This window comes from Antedon mediterranea, chromosome 10, assembly GCF_964355755.1.
Source record: "Antedon mediterranea chromosome 10, ecAntMedi1.1, whole genome shotgun sequence".
NCBI lineage: Eukaryota > Metazoa > Echinodermata > Crinoidea > Comatulida > Antedonidae > Antedon > Antedon mediterranea.
This window is the reverse complement of record NC_092679.1, coordinates 5386044-5401820: the sequence shown is the minus strand read 5'-3', so window position 1 is coordinate 5401820 and position 15777 is coordinate 5386044. Positions and strand designations below refer to the sequence as shown.

At 31.3% G+C, this 15777-nt stretch overlaps 1 protein-coding gene across 3 annotated transcripts; it reads right to left on the bottom strand.

Moving 5' to 3' along the window:
• Positions 1–497: 497 nt before the first annotated feature.
• Positions 498–15762, bottom strand: LOC140060227 (uncharacterized). 3 transcript variants are annotated; one of them, XM_072106347.1, is made up of 23 exons: positions 15682–15762; positions 12631–12713; positions 12028–12289; positions 11639–11759; positions 10768–11042; positions 10495–10624; positions 10033–10199; positions 9513–9781; positions 7973–8045; positions 7440–7585; positions 7188–7328; positions 6844–7018; positions 6629–6745; positions 6438–6530; positions 6068–6251; positions 5853–5975; positions 4885–5762; positions 4664–4777; positions 3565–3639; positions 3162–3284; positions 2811–2879; positions 2319–2642; positions 498–1855 (listed from the first exon to the last, which is right to left on the bottom strand). In XM_072106347.1, exons 3-23 carry the CDS (start codon positions 12208–12210, stop codon positions 1670–1672), a joined length of 3966 nt encoding a protein of 1321 aa, XP_071962448.1. In that variant the 5' UTR covers positions 12211–12289; positions 12631–12713; positions 15682–15762; the 3' UTR covers positions 498–1669. The 3 variants fall into 3 exon arrangements, with proteins under 3 accessions (XP_071962448.1, XP_071962447.1, XP_071962450.1); XM_072106346.1 differs by having other exon boundaries at positions 12028–12225; XM_072106349.1 differs by lacking the exon at positions 3162–3284 and having other exon boundaries at positions 12028–12225.
• Positions 15763–15777: the final 15 nt, after the last annotated feature.

The following is a 15777-nucleotide window of genomic DNA, read 5'->3' as shown; positions in this document are numbered from 1 at the left end:
TTTTTAAAATAACGAGGGCCGGAAAAGAGATGTCTGTCTGGAACACGGAAGTCTGACACTAACATGATTGTGATGCGTGGTGAGTAGGCCTAAATGTTCTAGGCGTAATAGACCAAGCTAGGCTAGATAGACTAGGCTAAGTCCAGATCTATCGCCCAAAGGCTCAACTCCTCTAGAGCAGGGCGGTATGGTCAGGCCTATCTGGTCAACGACCAAACTTGGTGATAGCAATGGTTCTGGTTGACCCTCATGCCCCTATAATGTCAGTCAATCGTATTTGATGTGAGGTCTTTTTATAAAGGCCACTGCGCACATCATGTCAAGGCTATTTCATTTCCATTACTACTCAAAAAATATACACCATCAAACCACATATGCATGAGTATCTTGTGAAAGTGACTATTCAAAACAAAAATGAGTCAACTAATTGCAATAAAAACATAGCATTTATTATAAATAATTTTTTGTAGAAAACATAAAAAAACTTCATACAAAGAAATAAAAGTTCTGAATATGTTGACTGAGTTTAATATAAAAAATTAGTATAATATAATAAGCATTTTTATTTGAAATGTCAGTTAAACTAACAACAAGGTGATGTGTGGCTGTAGTAGCACTTGAATTATGTATGTCAGAGAATTATATCATTCTGCATGTAAACCAAGATCAATGAAAAATCTAAACAGATTTTAAGAAACACAAAAAACTATACGAATTATACAATAACTAATCATTTCATGATGGTCAAATGTTTAACATAATGTTTTTGATGACCACAATATTTTCTAAAAATAGTACAAACTTAGACAGTCAAAATGTATTTCAATAAAAAATCTATTATAATACACTGTTTTAAAGCAATTAAATGCCAGTTTAATAATAAACTATATAATATATTTAGTTTCCTGAGGAATAAGATAATACAGTATTACATCAAGGTTAGAATAAAGGACGGATTGTACCAATTGGATGTAATTAACCAATTTCTTTTGATAAATATTTTAAAGTTTATTTACATTGGAATGACCATAATTATAATACTTTCTTTAATAGGTTAAATACAATGTGAGACCAGACAAAAATATTTTGTATTAGGGAACCTTCATTTACATGAAGCTTCAATAAAAAGTAGAAAGATACTATAATTCATACAAACATTGTATGAACATAACTTGCAGTGTTTAAACTTAAGAGGCACAAAACTTTGCTTAAAATACTTAACATGTTACAAAAAGTCCAACTTAAAATATATATAACAAGAGTACTGAATACTTCTGTACAATGAAACTTATACAACAATATAAAAATGGATTACAAAACAAAATTTTAAGTTTATATTTCAGAAATATAAATTCCATATTTTAAATTCATTTGTAAAATATTATATGCAGTTTTCCTTGGACAAGTGTATCTAATTAAGTTGTGCGTATCATTATTTGACATACAAGTAGGAAGCAACATAATTAGACACTAATTACAATTTCATTCTTTATTATAATTTATATTAAATAAATTTATTCATAATTATTGCTAGTCTTTATAGCAAAGAGCACCAATATCTATGAATGTTCATGTGTTTGTACTTTATAAATTTTATAGAAAGAACTTCACCATTGTAGCAATTTCAAAAGTCTCTGAGAGCTAATGACCTAGTGCAATGTGTAACTTCTTAGAGAGCTGCAGGACATACTTTTTTTAGTAATCTATAATAAGCTTTGTTCTTTTCCATCAATTCGTAACTGTTCTTTTCAGCCTTTTTTTGTCGTTCTTCTGTTGTGTACAATGCCTGCTGTAATTTGGAATTTTCCAGATAAAGATCTTTCACCATTGTGCCACTTTTTGCTGACTTGGTTAACTGGAAAAGAAAGAAAGTTAAAAACATACAAGTGACATTCTTGTTTCAAATATTCTACTTATTAAACCATGACATTCTCATGCTTGATAGTGTCATGGCTAATAACAAATTAAAATAAATGAAAATAATATTCATTCATTCAAGATTGGTAACTGGCTGTTTTTAGCTTAATTATATTTTTTTTCCCTTTCATATTATTTTGTATACTTTTGCCTGAGACATTACGTACCGGACTGTACTTTGTGAGGATTGTCTATGGCAAACATTTGTGTTTAAAAAAATAACACACAGAATTAACAAGACAATAAAATAACAAATAAATAACTAAACTTAGGGCCATAATGTAAAAGAACTAATATTTCATAACCAAATTTTTACTGTTTTTATGGTTTCAACAAACATGAATTTATTATTATACAGTATTACTTTAGAGTACAACAATAAGTTTATTAAAAAAATTTACCGTTTCTTTAAGCTGCTTTACATACTCATCCAGTAGTTTACGATTCTTTTTATATTTCTTCTCTAAGTCCCGAGAATTCTGTTTCAACATTATTGTTTCTTTTACACATTCTTCTCTCACTTTTTCTTCAATTTTATCTCTTTCTCTCTGATGTTCCTGTAATTGTTTCTCTGATTCTTTTAGCTTCACCTCTTTCTCGATAAGCTTGGTTCGTAACTGACCAAGCTCATCTTGAATGGCTAGGTCTTGTTTGCCTCGTAAGCGCTGCAACTCACGCATATGCTGTGACTCGAGTACTGATACTGTGATCTGGCTTTCAGTAAGCTGTAAAAACAAAAACCATTTCTTTTAAAAGGTGAATTACATTGCTGGTGATTGAATAATTGATGTGTCATGTAATACTGCAGTAGTACCATGATTCAAACAACTTTGCAAGAAGGTGATCTATTTCCTTGGGTAGAGGCCAACAAAATTTATTTTAATTTACTTTACCTTTTTACTTGACTGTTTTAATTCATCTCTCAACTTCCCAAGTTCATCCTCCAATGATTTAGTCTTGGCCTGTAATAAACACATAATTCTTAATAACATATCTTATTTAGATTTGTTTATTTTTATGATCTGTATGTAAATTTATACAGTTACTATTATTAAGAATAATAATTAAAAAACATTAAAAATACCTGAAAAGAATGCAAAAAAATATATATAAATGAATTTGAAATGGGAGGGAAAAGAACAAATAATAATTTATAGAGGTATTGTCCAGTATTATATTAACCAAAAAACAAGAGAAAAATCCCATCAAATGAACCAATTTAAAGTCAACTGCTTAAGGCTAACCTCATACTCAAAATACTGTACTAATGTTTCTTGCAAGTTATTATTTGTAGTTTCAAGTTGTTCTTCTAACGATCCAATCGTTCTCTCATTAAGAAGCTTCTCACGTGCAAATGCCATTCGTGCCTGATTACAATGTGGACAGTGCTGTATTATATTATTTTAGATTATATTCAGATTTAAGGAGGATCTAATGCAAATTCAAGACAGGACCTTATCAAAAGCAACCACTCCTCTGCTGAAAAGCTATATCATCGAGAGCTTGTGTCAAATCACTTTTATTTTTGTAGTTAGAGGGAACCAGGCTTTATATACGACATGAAACATTATTTGTTTTAAGGTTACAATATACTGTATTTTAGCTATATTATTAGAATAAATCAGTTGATAATGGGAAAAAACAAACCTGGTCAAATGATTGAGCAGACTGTTGAGTTTTTAGATTCACTGCTACAATAGCTTCTTCTTTAGAAACTTCAGCCTAAAAACAACATAACATAAATTAACAATAAATTGAGAAACAACTTAATAATAAACTTATATTATAATTAACTAAATACAATTTTACACCAACTTTCATTAGTATCATCCACTAACAATTATAGTAAACCCTTTAATAACCGCTTTAAAAAAAAATTATTAATGCAATAAATGCAATAAAAAAATAATGTTATTTTGAGGATCGGAAAAGCTTGATCCTTCCACATAGATATTACACTAGAAGCAGATACTGGATGACACCACTAAAAACTTAAGCAGAATAAATTTAGGAAAAACAAAATCAAATAACCAATTAAACAAAATTAATGCATGTTTCTAACTGTTAGTGTTAGTAAACAAATGTTGAGTGAACTAAGTAAGCATACAGTATTTCTAGATTATATGGTGCTCACTATCTTTATGTGTGCTGTAAATGAACCAAATATTGCAAATTAGCATTATATACTTGATAAAGAGTGGGTTCTGATTGATGTTGACACCATCCGTCCTCTAACTGCACAGCATCAGTTTGACTTGCATGAGTCACAAAACATGACTCATTATCAAAGTCTATATCTGAAACCTGTGTAAAGATGTCTACCATATCCTCCTTATACACAGTTTGGCATTTCTTAGTGTCCCCATTGTTTTTTGCATCTGTCTGAACAGCAGATTCTATTGTACAAGGTTGTGAGTTGGTTTGACTACCTTGTTCTTTGATATCATTAACAGTTTGTATGCTACAATTTACCAAATCTGTTTTATTAGTTTGAGTAGAAGTAGGAACCATTTCAACAGTCCTGATTTCTCCTTCCTGTTTGAAAGTTTTAAATTATTATTTCTTAAATGAAAACCCAAGTTCGCACTTTTAGAAAAGGCATAGATACTTACAGTAACTATATAGCATTTGGTTCTACATTCAATTACATTACAACATTATAAATCTAATCTGTCTCTCAGATTCTTCATTATATTATACTCCAGGATTGTATTTTTTTTGTAAATATAGCAAAAGTACTACTTACTCGTCGAAGCTTATCACTAAGAACCTCATTCTGCATTTCAAGACCGCTCTTTTCTATCTCATACGCTTCCTTTACTTGCATCATTTTCTCTGCATATGTCTTCTCAATTTCTTCCTGTAAAAGTAATGCAACATTACAAATATTTAAAATGTACTAAGTACTGTACTACGTTTGATAATACCGACTTATGCTCCTTCATGTATAATTAATTAGTTTCATACCTTCAATTCGCGATGTACCCGCCTCTCAGTTTCTTGTTGAATATCTTCTTTTTGTATTTGTAAATCCATGGCATATTTTTCCTCTAAATCTACTGTTTGATTCCGCACTCTTTCTAACAATTCTTTTTCCATCTGATCTATCTCTTGTTTGTGCCTTCCTATTAGTTCTTCTTTTTCCTCCATGAAACTGTTTGAAAGTTCGGCTTTATCAAATTCGGACAATTCTATGTATTCTTCTCGCTCTTTCTGCATATTATTGACCATATGTTCTTTATCAATCTTGTTTGCTTCTTCAGATTTCTTCAACTCAAGTTCTAATTGAGCAATTCTACGTTCATAATCTTTAAGAATCTCAGATTTTTCCTGAAGGAATTGTTCCTTTAATCTTTCAACATCCTCATTGTACTTGCGTTCAAGCTCTTCCCGTAATTTCCTCAGCTTTTCATCTGTATTATTACGCTCTTTGACTAAGTTTTCTCCAATTTCTGATTTTTCAGATTTCAGAAGGTTCTCAAGCTCAACCTTTTCTTTTTTCATGTCTTCTTGAACTTTCTTAACCTGAATTTTAATTTCTTTCACATGTTTCTGTTCAAGATCCTCTTTCTCTTTCTGAAACTTATCTTTCAAATCGGTTCTTATTTTACGTAATTTCTCTTCAACCTCTTTTGCATGACTATTTTGAATGATTAATTTCTCTTTGTCAAAATCATTCATTATTTCTTCACGCTCTTTTTCAAAGTTATCCTCCAATTCGGTAATTTCCAGTTTGAATTGTGTCTCAATGTCACGTCGTTCCCGTTCACTGTTTTTGCGAATTTCTAGAATCTCTCTACTTTGTTTCTCCTTTAATTCATCAATTTCAGCTTCAAATTTGGCTCCTGCCAAAAGAAGAAAAATAAATTTAGGTATAACTTTAAATTATAAAAGAATAATGAAGATTTAGTTTATAAATAACATAGCATACTTACGTTCCATATCCATCTTTGGATCCTCTCCCTCTGTGGACCCTCCATCTCCAGTTGATCTTAGAGCGACAGGAAGCTGCCTTCTGGTAGTTCCACTTGATGAATCCTCAATATCGGATTCATTTTCTGTTGGAAAAGTTTAAATCCAATGGTTAATTGTCCAATCAACACTGCCAACAAATACTGTATATGTATTGAAGCTTAACATCTCCACTAACCTGATGATGACTGTCTTCTTTTGACCACAACTGGTTTAGTATAATCCGATAAGACAGATCCAAGCCTATTGGGTTTATTGGTATCTTTTAAACGGCTTCCTTTACGACGGACCTTCTTCTCAACTGATTGCTGTTTGGTAATGGATAGTTCCTGGTGAACCTCATCCAGACGATCTTGCATCTCCTGAAGAAATATGGTAAGAATACATAATCACAGTGCAAAAAAAAGAAATAACAACTTACTGATAATATGGACATCTAAGAATTAAACAAACTTGGTCTATATTCCTGATTTTATTGATATTCATCTTGTGACATTAGATTGACACATTTTTTCCAAGGAACTACTAATATTAATCTTTTTACTAACCCTGTTTTGTTGCTGAAAATCTCTAATTTGTTGCTCGTAATAATCCTGTTGTTCTTTAGTCATATTAGCTCGACTTGACTCCCATTCAGCAAGCTAAAAAATAACATGATTTTACACAAAAAAATACTAGAATACTGTATTATCCCCAAAACAGGAAATGTGAAAATCTATTTAAGAGTATTTCTATTTACCCTTGCTTCTAATTCCTGAAACCCATCCACTTCTTTTTGTAACTTCTGATTCACTTTTTTTAACACACCTAGCCTCTCTGAATATTCTCCAATATCTTTTTCCATTCGAAGATTTTCCTGTAAATAAAAATAAGCATGTAGAAATATATGCACTATAATGATTTATTGTTAATACTCAAAGATTAAAGGTAATTTCTAAAGTATAAAATTATTACCTTCTGTAAAATTGTAACTTTCTCTCTGAGACCAGTTTCCTCTGCTTTCAATCGGTCAATTTCATCTTCTAGCTTTTGTTTTTGTTTTGCAGCCTGACTTGTCATCATTTCTCTTTCTTTCTCAATTGCACTCTGTAAAAGTGTCATCTTTTCCTGGTTTCTCAATCTTTCGTCTCTGCAAGAAAATTGCTACCATTACCACACGATTCTTATTAAGAAGACATTTTAATTTGATTACAGTATTATAATCATCTATTGTTTGTCTTCATTCTAAGCATGACTTTCACCACTCGGGCATTACCTTGAACACCCGCTTTACCAGTTTCATCAACAGATAATGTTACCTTAATTTGTTTTCATTTGATTTCTCCAAATGTGCATGTCTATCATCAACTTCGGCCGCCAGTATATTTCCACGCTGATGCAGTTCTGCTACATCAGTCTTCAGCTTGTTGTTCTCATCTATGGACGCATCTAGTTGATTCCTGCAGGAAAAAAAAATCCAATAAGATTTAGTTGTTTCAGGATTTTATGGAAGTAATGCTCTCATAAAATGAATTTAAAAAGGATGTAAAAGAGAGACATTGTAGTCTTACTTGAGGTGTTTAAGTTCAATCTGATAGCTTGTGAGAGCTGCTTGGTAGATTCCATCATTGTCACCTGTTGTCACAAGTACATGTTCAAGAGCCATAGACAGTTCTGAGATGTTGATCTTCCCTGCTTCTGTGTCAATGTCCAGATTCTATATTTATTAACAAATTAATTAATTTATCCCTCAATTATTATTTATCAAAATTGTCATGGCTCAAAATGTGTCTTGCTTGTCACATATAAAAACATAATAAAATGGGTAAAACAGACAGTACGACACAAAAGGGATGAAATACAAATGCAAAAAATACAAACATTTAATTTTTAAAGATTAAAACAACCTTTTGAATGATTTTGATAAAAGGTTCTAAATGTGGTTAAAGTAAAGTTTAACATGTTGGATAGTATGGTAGGTTTCGGGTCAGGTTTATTGATATTACTTTAATAATAGTTTGGATATACCAGGTGAGAGAATGATGCCTACATCAGTTTAAAAATAAACACATCACAAGGAATGGTTATGTGAACTTAGACCAACCTTGAGTACTTCAGGGGTATTTTGTATCCCTTGTTGTTCCCAATGTTCTGTGAGACTATCTTGAGTGACATACCTGGTAAAAATACAAACGTTTAATATTAAATATCTCTAATTTAATATTTAAGAAACTACTATTAAAATTAATTATTTATGAAATATTGTTATAAAATTACACCGATAGCAGAAAAGGTATACCTCCCTGAATATAGTTTAGAGTCTCCCCAAGATGGTAAACTTAAAGCTCAGGTACAGGCATGAATTTTAAATATAATATTTGGTTAATAGTACATAAATCAAATATTTGTAACAGAAATCGAAATGAAATAAACATGAATTTCCCTTAATATGGTCAAATACAAAATTTGGCAAAATTCTTCAATAAAAACCAGGAAGATTTTTTTTCAATAGTTAGGTAGTTAACCTAATGTAATAACATGTCTGGTGACTCCCTAGACGGTGAAAAAAGATGGTGGATATACGGTGGATAATTTTAGCTATAGCATGAAAATAAAAATCTGATGTTGAATAAAAATATCAGAAATGTAATATTCAAGTTATATTACCTATATTTAGTCTCGGATAACATTTTTTACCACACCATTTATTTTTCAGAGCTTTTTAAAAAATGCCTCTCTATTTACAAAATTTGTGTACAAAAGAATAGAGATTTTACTGTGTAATTTGAACTATCCCCCCACTGATAAGAAAGGGCTTATTTTCAACAAGCTCGTGTAACACAAATAAAATCCCAAAAATTATGAAACATAGGGGAAACTATGGATCGATAATTATTGGAATGTATGATTAATAGAAATTTTTTGCCCGCACCTGACCTTTAAATCAACACATACATTAAACAAATTAAGAAGTAGTAAAAATTAACGCTTCAAAACCTATTCACAGCATATTTTAGCAATAAACCATAAAAAGAAACAACACGTTGAAATTCCCTGAAGCATGAAAACCTACAAAAAATATTGAAACAGAAAACCTACTCTTTTCTTTTCTCCTTATAATTCCTTGTCTGATAAACTGGTAAAAAGTCGGAAAAATACTTCCGAAACATAATTTCATCCTTGTGCTCGGATGTTTTTTGAGAAATATGACATGAAATCTGATATAGACTTCCATCTGTTTGGCATACACTGAATACTGGCTATTGTTATGCTAATTAGGTTTTAATTACTTACAAGCATTGGATTGGTATATTTATAGATTTTATTTTCTTTGTTAATTAATACAGCACGCTGATGACAAATAGTTGCAATGAAAAAATCAATACTTAAAAATTTGATGTATGCATGGAAAAATTAATCTAATAAAATACAATAAAAACATATGTCTCTGATTTATTGGTATTAACAGCAAAACCCACATTTTTGCTTACATTTTTAATACAAACATTTCTTGTATACCATCAATTCTGAACTGCACTTTTGATTTTTATGTTAATTTTAAATTAAAGGGAATTTCATCTTTGCCTTTTCAACATTTTTATTTAAAAAAATCATTCTATAAAACACCGAAATTCAGTACATACCCACTATTATCAGCATCTAAAATACTCAGCAGATTGCTTCCCTGAAACGTACCCACTGAGGGCGTTGCTGCTCGATGCATCGACTCTTCCATTGAGTTGCCAGTAACAGCCATTCGAAGCTTAACCTTTTGTGTGGCTGAGAGAGTGGCAGGAAGTGGCGTAGTTGGGGCACGGGTGCTATCGTGTCGAAACAGGCCCTCAAGAAATTCGTGAAAACCAACTTTTCCATCGTCATCTTGGTCAAGTTTATTATAAAGGTTTTGTAATTCCTATTTACAACAAAAATGTATTATTTTATTATTATTAATTTACATTATATGGAAGCTGAGTCCACATTTGGGTTTCTATTACATATTACTGTACAGTACTGTATCGCTATATACAGTACACTAAATATTCTAGCTACGTACAGTAATATAGTACATTTGGAATCATGTGAATGTGAAAATTTGGTAACTCATTTTACAATGTTATAATAAATTGCATATAATTCATTTTGTACTGTAACTAATAGTGATACCTCATCATCCATGTCTTCCATTCCTATGTGCTCACAGACTAAAGCAAGTTCCTTCAAGTTAAGGAATCCATCTTTCCCAACTCCAACTTCTTCCCAGATGGCTCGCACTTGATCCTCATCCGTTGGACTCCCAATTTCAAACTGGCCCATGGAAGCATTTAATTGACCTGAATGATACAAATAAGTAATTATTATGTTGAAATTGGAAATATTAATAGAAGAAAAAATATGTTTTTAACTTGACATATTATCCAGTGGAGAATTTTCAAAGATTTGCGAATAAAAAATTTGACAAATGTCCAACAAGGAATATAGTAAACATATTCAGATTCACTGTCCAAGAAACTGTACCTTACAAATTTCAGGAAAAAAAGCTGTTATTCAAGTTTGAGGATAATCAATGGTGTATATCTGGTCCAGAATACCACATTAACGTTTGGTTGACACGTTAAAATACTTTACCTTCAGCCTCAAATGTTTCATTCTTTGGTGGCAAAGACTTCTTACTTCCACTCTCTACATTAATATCTGGTACTTCTTCCTTTTGATCATAGAGATCATCGTTAAGAATGTTTTTGTTGTCTTCTTCCATCTACAAATATAAAAGAAGAAAAGTGAACAGTGTTTCTTGATCCTTAAGATATGACAACAGAATTTAATAAAATGAAAACTTTTTTTTCTGTTCTATTTGAATCTTTTCATAAACAAATATTATATTCCAAAATAGTCACATACCTCACTAATACTATCAGCAAATGATAACGTCCTGGCATCCTTAAACTTGTCTCGTTTAGCACTTTTCTCACTAAAAACATTATCATCCATTAAATCTCTTTTTTTACTATTTTGTTTAATTTCGCGTTTGCTCTCAGATTTCTTGCTTCTATGCGATATTGGTTCAGATTCGATCTCGGAGAAATCGGCGCTATAGTCAAGATCAAAATCTGGCCTAGAGCGTCGACCATATCTCTTCTCGCCCTTAACATATTTTGGAGTTACATGGTGTACTCCTACAAGAAAGTTTAAAAAAATTAATTCTATGTTTTAAGTGAAATACAGTACAGTATTGTTTTAGAACAGCAAGGACTAGTGTAGGAATGCTAATATTAATTAAAAAGTAACATTGAAGATATCAAACATATCACATTTCTAAAACTACTCATACATGAGACTAAAATTCACATTCCACACGTTTCTAATTTCACAGATGAAGAAGTAGAAGAAACTATATTGGAATAACGAGATGAGGTCAACCTAGGTCAATAATCTATCAGTCTGATTAACTTTTAAATTATACTGTTTGGTACTTGCATCATCTGGAAATGCCTTTTACAAATCATTAAACACAATTAATGTCATTTTCACTCATGACCTACCAATCATTATAAGACATGTGTTTTTACTTTATCAATTCAGCCTTTCCAATTTTTAACTTACTGATGCATCCCTAATGATGCCTCTATTCTTTAATTCAAATGGTGCCTTGGGGTGCCATCATTTCTGGAGGGTAATTGACTATCTTTATAACCGAACCTTTATTATAAAGTTTACTTCATGTTATTAAAATGTTGAACTTTAGTGTTATATTTGAATTTGCATTTTATACCTTGATTATCTAGTATATCAGCAACGCTATGGTCATCTTCCGTGTCTGTCATATTTCCAATACTGTCCATATCGACTGATAAGATCATTACAAATCCTTCTTTGAATGTTTCAAAATCAACCTACATTAAAAGAAGTGAAGAGAAATCACAAATAGCTTGAATAACATGATGCTTTACTGAGGATAACACTCTAAAGCAGCTGATCTGGCCCCATGAAAATCCCCTAAAAGGGCCCAAATTCTTTTTAACTGTACATACAGTACTTTTCAGAAAATCATTACCCCTGCTCAAGGAGAGTTATTTTGAATCTTTTATATTAAATTTGAATTTTCAAACAATTTAAACAAAAAAAGCATAAAAGAACTTATTTTGGAATAAGTAACTGTACCTGTCCATCTTGAGCATCCCCCAGTAGTTCTCCTAAGAGGTTGTCAATTTGATCTTCCAGCTGAAGCTTCTTGCAGAGCTCTGCTAGCTCTTTGCGATTTAAGGTTCCATTCTTGTTGACATCACAGCTGTCAAAGACTTCCTTCAGCTGGTCGACATACACATCGTTGTCGGTCTCGTCCATACTGGAGTTTCCCCGCTATTATAAAATTGATTACAATAGCGTTTAAGGTAAATTTTTTATCATAACATTATATGATGACCTACAGTAATAAGTGAATTACCAAAATGTTATGGTCTCCATTAAAAACTCCAGTTCACTATCAATATTTCTTCCATAACTTAGTCTACTTTAAATTAGACATGTTTTTAGCAAAATACTGTATTGTATACATAGAGAAATGGACACAAGTTAAACACAAAAAAACAATGCAAACAAACAGTACAGTACCTGTTCAGCCAAATGTAAAAACAAAATTAAAAGCATAGTGCTGCCTAATTATATGGATTGCCTTTCAGTAGAATCAATTGCAACTTTATGTGTACAACAGCTTGTTGACTGTCAATTTATTCTATATAAAAATCTACATAAATGGATACTTACCTCAATATAGTTAGTCTGTGCTTAGGTTACATAATCAGTTCATCTGCTACTAAACAACATGCTACAATGTGAGTTCATCTAGTCTAGAATAATAATCATAATGTTAAACAATTAGCATCAAAGTAAAATAAAGACAGAACGTATACTATGTATCTAAATTAGGAAACAGGTACAATCTAAGCACCTATGAGATATCAAAATATAGGTATTGTATATACAATGCTTTCTCTTCAGATGTTATGATTTGTATGACCCTAACTAAATAAAACAATGCCAGTTAGTACAGTACTTACCTGTTAAAATCACAAAGAAATCAGGAAAAATAATAAATCTTATAAAAATACTGTACTACGGTTATATTGATGATACTGTACTGTAGGTCTGTTGCTCACTGTCATTTGGGCAGGTGTAAACGTGGATAGGTGAGTCCAATATACGAGTTAATAATAGGAAAGCTGATTAGCATGGAGTTAGGTGTGAATATTGATTCAATTGTAGTGAGTGATGTGTTTAACAGGATAGCATTGATTTAGCAACAAAAACAGTCTAGTTAGTCTACGAATTTTCAAATTTTCAAAACAAATGGAAAATGAGAGAAATAATGTATTGTGTAGGAAATGAACCATCATTTTTTGGATATTTATTTAAAGATGTATTGTACCTTGAAACACAAAAAAAAATGAAAGTCAAGATATTGTAAATTTGAATTGGCCATATCAAAGTAATATTAAAGTTATTCACTTTAAGTCGAAAATTCGAGCCAAAAACATCAAGTTTACGTAATTAACAGGTAAATTAGTTTGATTACATTTCGTCTGGAAAATCGTCACAGCAAAAGTAAACAAAGATTTCAAACCACGAGTGTGCATTATGCATGATGCTAATTAGGATTGTTTACAACTCGTCACGGTTGAGAAGGTGTTTTTACACAGATCGCGAGGAAAGTTTTATGATTATGCATACAGAGTAGCCAAACAAGCGCGTTGCATTATGAGATATGTTTTGATCGAAAACTTTGACTGGAAGTCAAAGTTATTTTTTGAACAAAAAAACGTCTGTATTTCAGTTAAATAATTTTTTTTTCAACTAATTTTTGGTGAAAGTTAATATCTATTATAATACTTCAAAATTACCCACTTTTTTTTTAAAGATTTTTGTAAACATTTTTTTGGAATTAGTCAAAGGGACAATACATCTTTAAAGTCAAAGTATCACCAATTTCTAAATTTTCTCTTTTGTTTAATGTTTGTTGCACACTTCAGAATTTCTCTGTACATTTATGGGAAATCTTGTACAGTAATTATTAAAAGCACACACATACCAGTATTAAGAAATTCAATCTTTGATAAACTAATTTGGTAGATATGGAAACATACAAAGTATCACCAATTTCTAAATCTTGTACAGTAAAATTAAATTAAAAGCACACACATTTTATTATATACCAGTATTAAAAAATCCAATCTTTTATTTAAACTAATTTGTTAGATATAGAAACATACACAACCCAGACATATGTCTGTACTGTTTGATCAGAAGAACAAAATGAAATCCAGTCCTAAGTACCAGGGTATGTAATTCAAGTAAAGAAGACTAATTGAACATCAAGGTAAAGTAGTTACAGCATCAATATGTTTCATCTGTATTAAATTCTTTAATGTTTTGTAATATGTTAATCTGTAGTTGAATAAAACGTAGCAGACAAGGTTATAAATCACAATGAGTAACATCACCAAACTGAAGGTTACCTCCTTTACAGTATAATACTCTATAGATGTATGCCAATCTTGAAGGTTAACCTTGCATACAATTATCATTTGCTCATCCATGCACTTGCCCATCCATGCACTTGCCCATTGAGATATTACCTATGGCTTGCCCAACCAACCACTCCCAATCAAAATAATACACTATTTAAACAAAAGCCATATACATGGCTGCAGTCGCATGCTCAAGTTAGTGTTTACCAACCAACCGACCGACATAGTAAGCTGTTATAGAGTCGCGTTGCACGCGACCATCTGAACATTCTATTTCTAATTTAAATTGTACTGTCAATTCTGAGTGGTTCCATCTTATTCTTAGTAACTCTAACTTCAATTAATTATTAATTTTAATCAATTATATACCATGCCATGGTCCCATGCATTTGGAGTTCTTTATGACCAACAATACATACTGTACTGTACTATACTCTGAATTGATATCAACTGATTAAATAGATTTAATTCGTCAATATGACTAATTATAGGAAAAAAAAAATGTGATAATTTTAAAAATTGTAAGCGCACATACAAATGTGCTATATATGCTACACATGCAATTGTATCGCCATATGATGAAATATGACCTGAAATTTATGAGTACCAAATTTAGTTTAATTATGATACCGGTACATGCCTTACATACAACAAACGTGATTTCGTTAAACCGTGCATGAACCGCGTAATATTTGATTGCGCACCTTGAAAAGATGCTTCCTGGCCATCACATCGATTCCTGGCCATCACATCGATTCCTGGCCAAAAGGAATATACTCTGAAAAATTGACGTGGCTAGATGAAATTGATCTCAAGATAATTGACGGACAAAATAGTGCTAATGAAAGAATAAATAAAGATTCTGACAAAATCAATAAGGTTATAATAATGCAGTAAAATGCATATAAATAATTCCTCCTAACTAATAATAGGCCTTATTATACTATATATAGTCTCTATAGTCTTAAAAACTAAAACCAATTCTTTATTATTACCCACAAATTGTACTTAAATAAACAAAAACAACACAAGAGAATGAATGAACAGAAGTTGTGACTCAACAATTACTCACAACTTCCACCACCCCAGATCAATAAGCACCGACTTACCGTGTGAAAAACAACACTATAACAGTAACACAATTGCTGCTGGAATGGCCTAGAGTCGGGCATATAAAACCTACCGTTGGGAGGCTGTTTGTCAATTAATGCTTATAATTTTTCCCTCACCACATCAATCTGTAAATCTAAAACTAACTATATCTGTAATTTTAATTCAATTATGTTCTTACAAAGTTTCTTTATCTGTAAATATCTCTGACTTCTTGTAACCCAGATAGAGCAGCAACGGTAAACTATAAAATACCAATGGCTAGGTACCTTTGTCG

Coding starts and splice junctions, on each gene's coding strand:
- LOC140060227 (XM_072106347.1), bottom strand. CDS start 12,210: ATGGACGAGACCGACAACGATGTGTATGTCGACCAGCTGAAGGAAGTC. Junction 7,586..7,972: donor ATACCCCTGAAGTACTCAAG/GTTGGTCTAAGT, acceptor TAATAAATATAG/AATCTGGACATTGACACAGA. Junction 6,746..6,843: donor AAGTTACAATTTTACAGAAG/GTAATAATTTTA, acceptor TTTTATTTACAG/GAAAATCTTCGAATGGAAAA.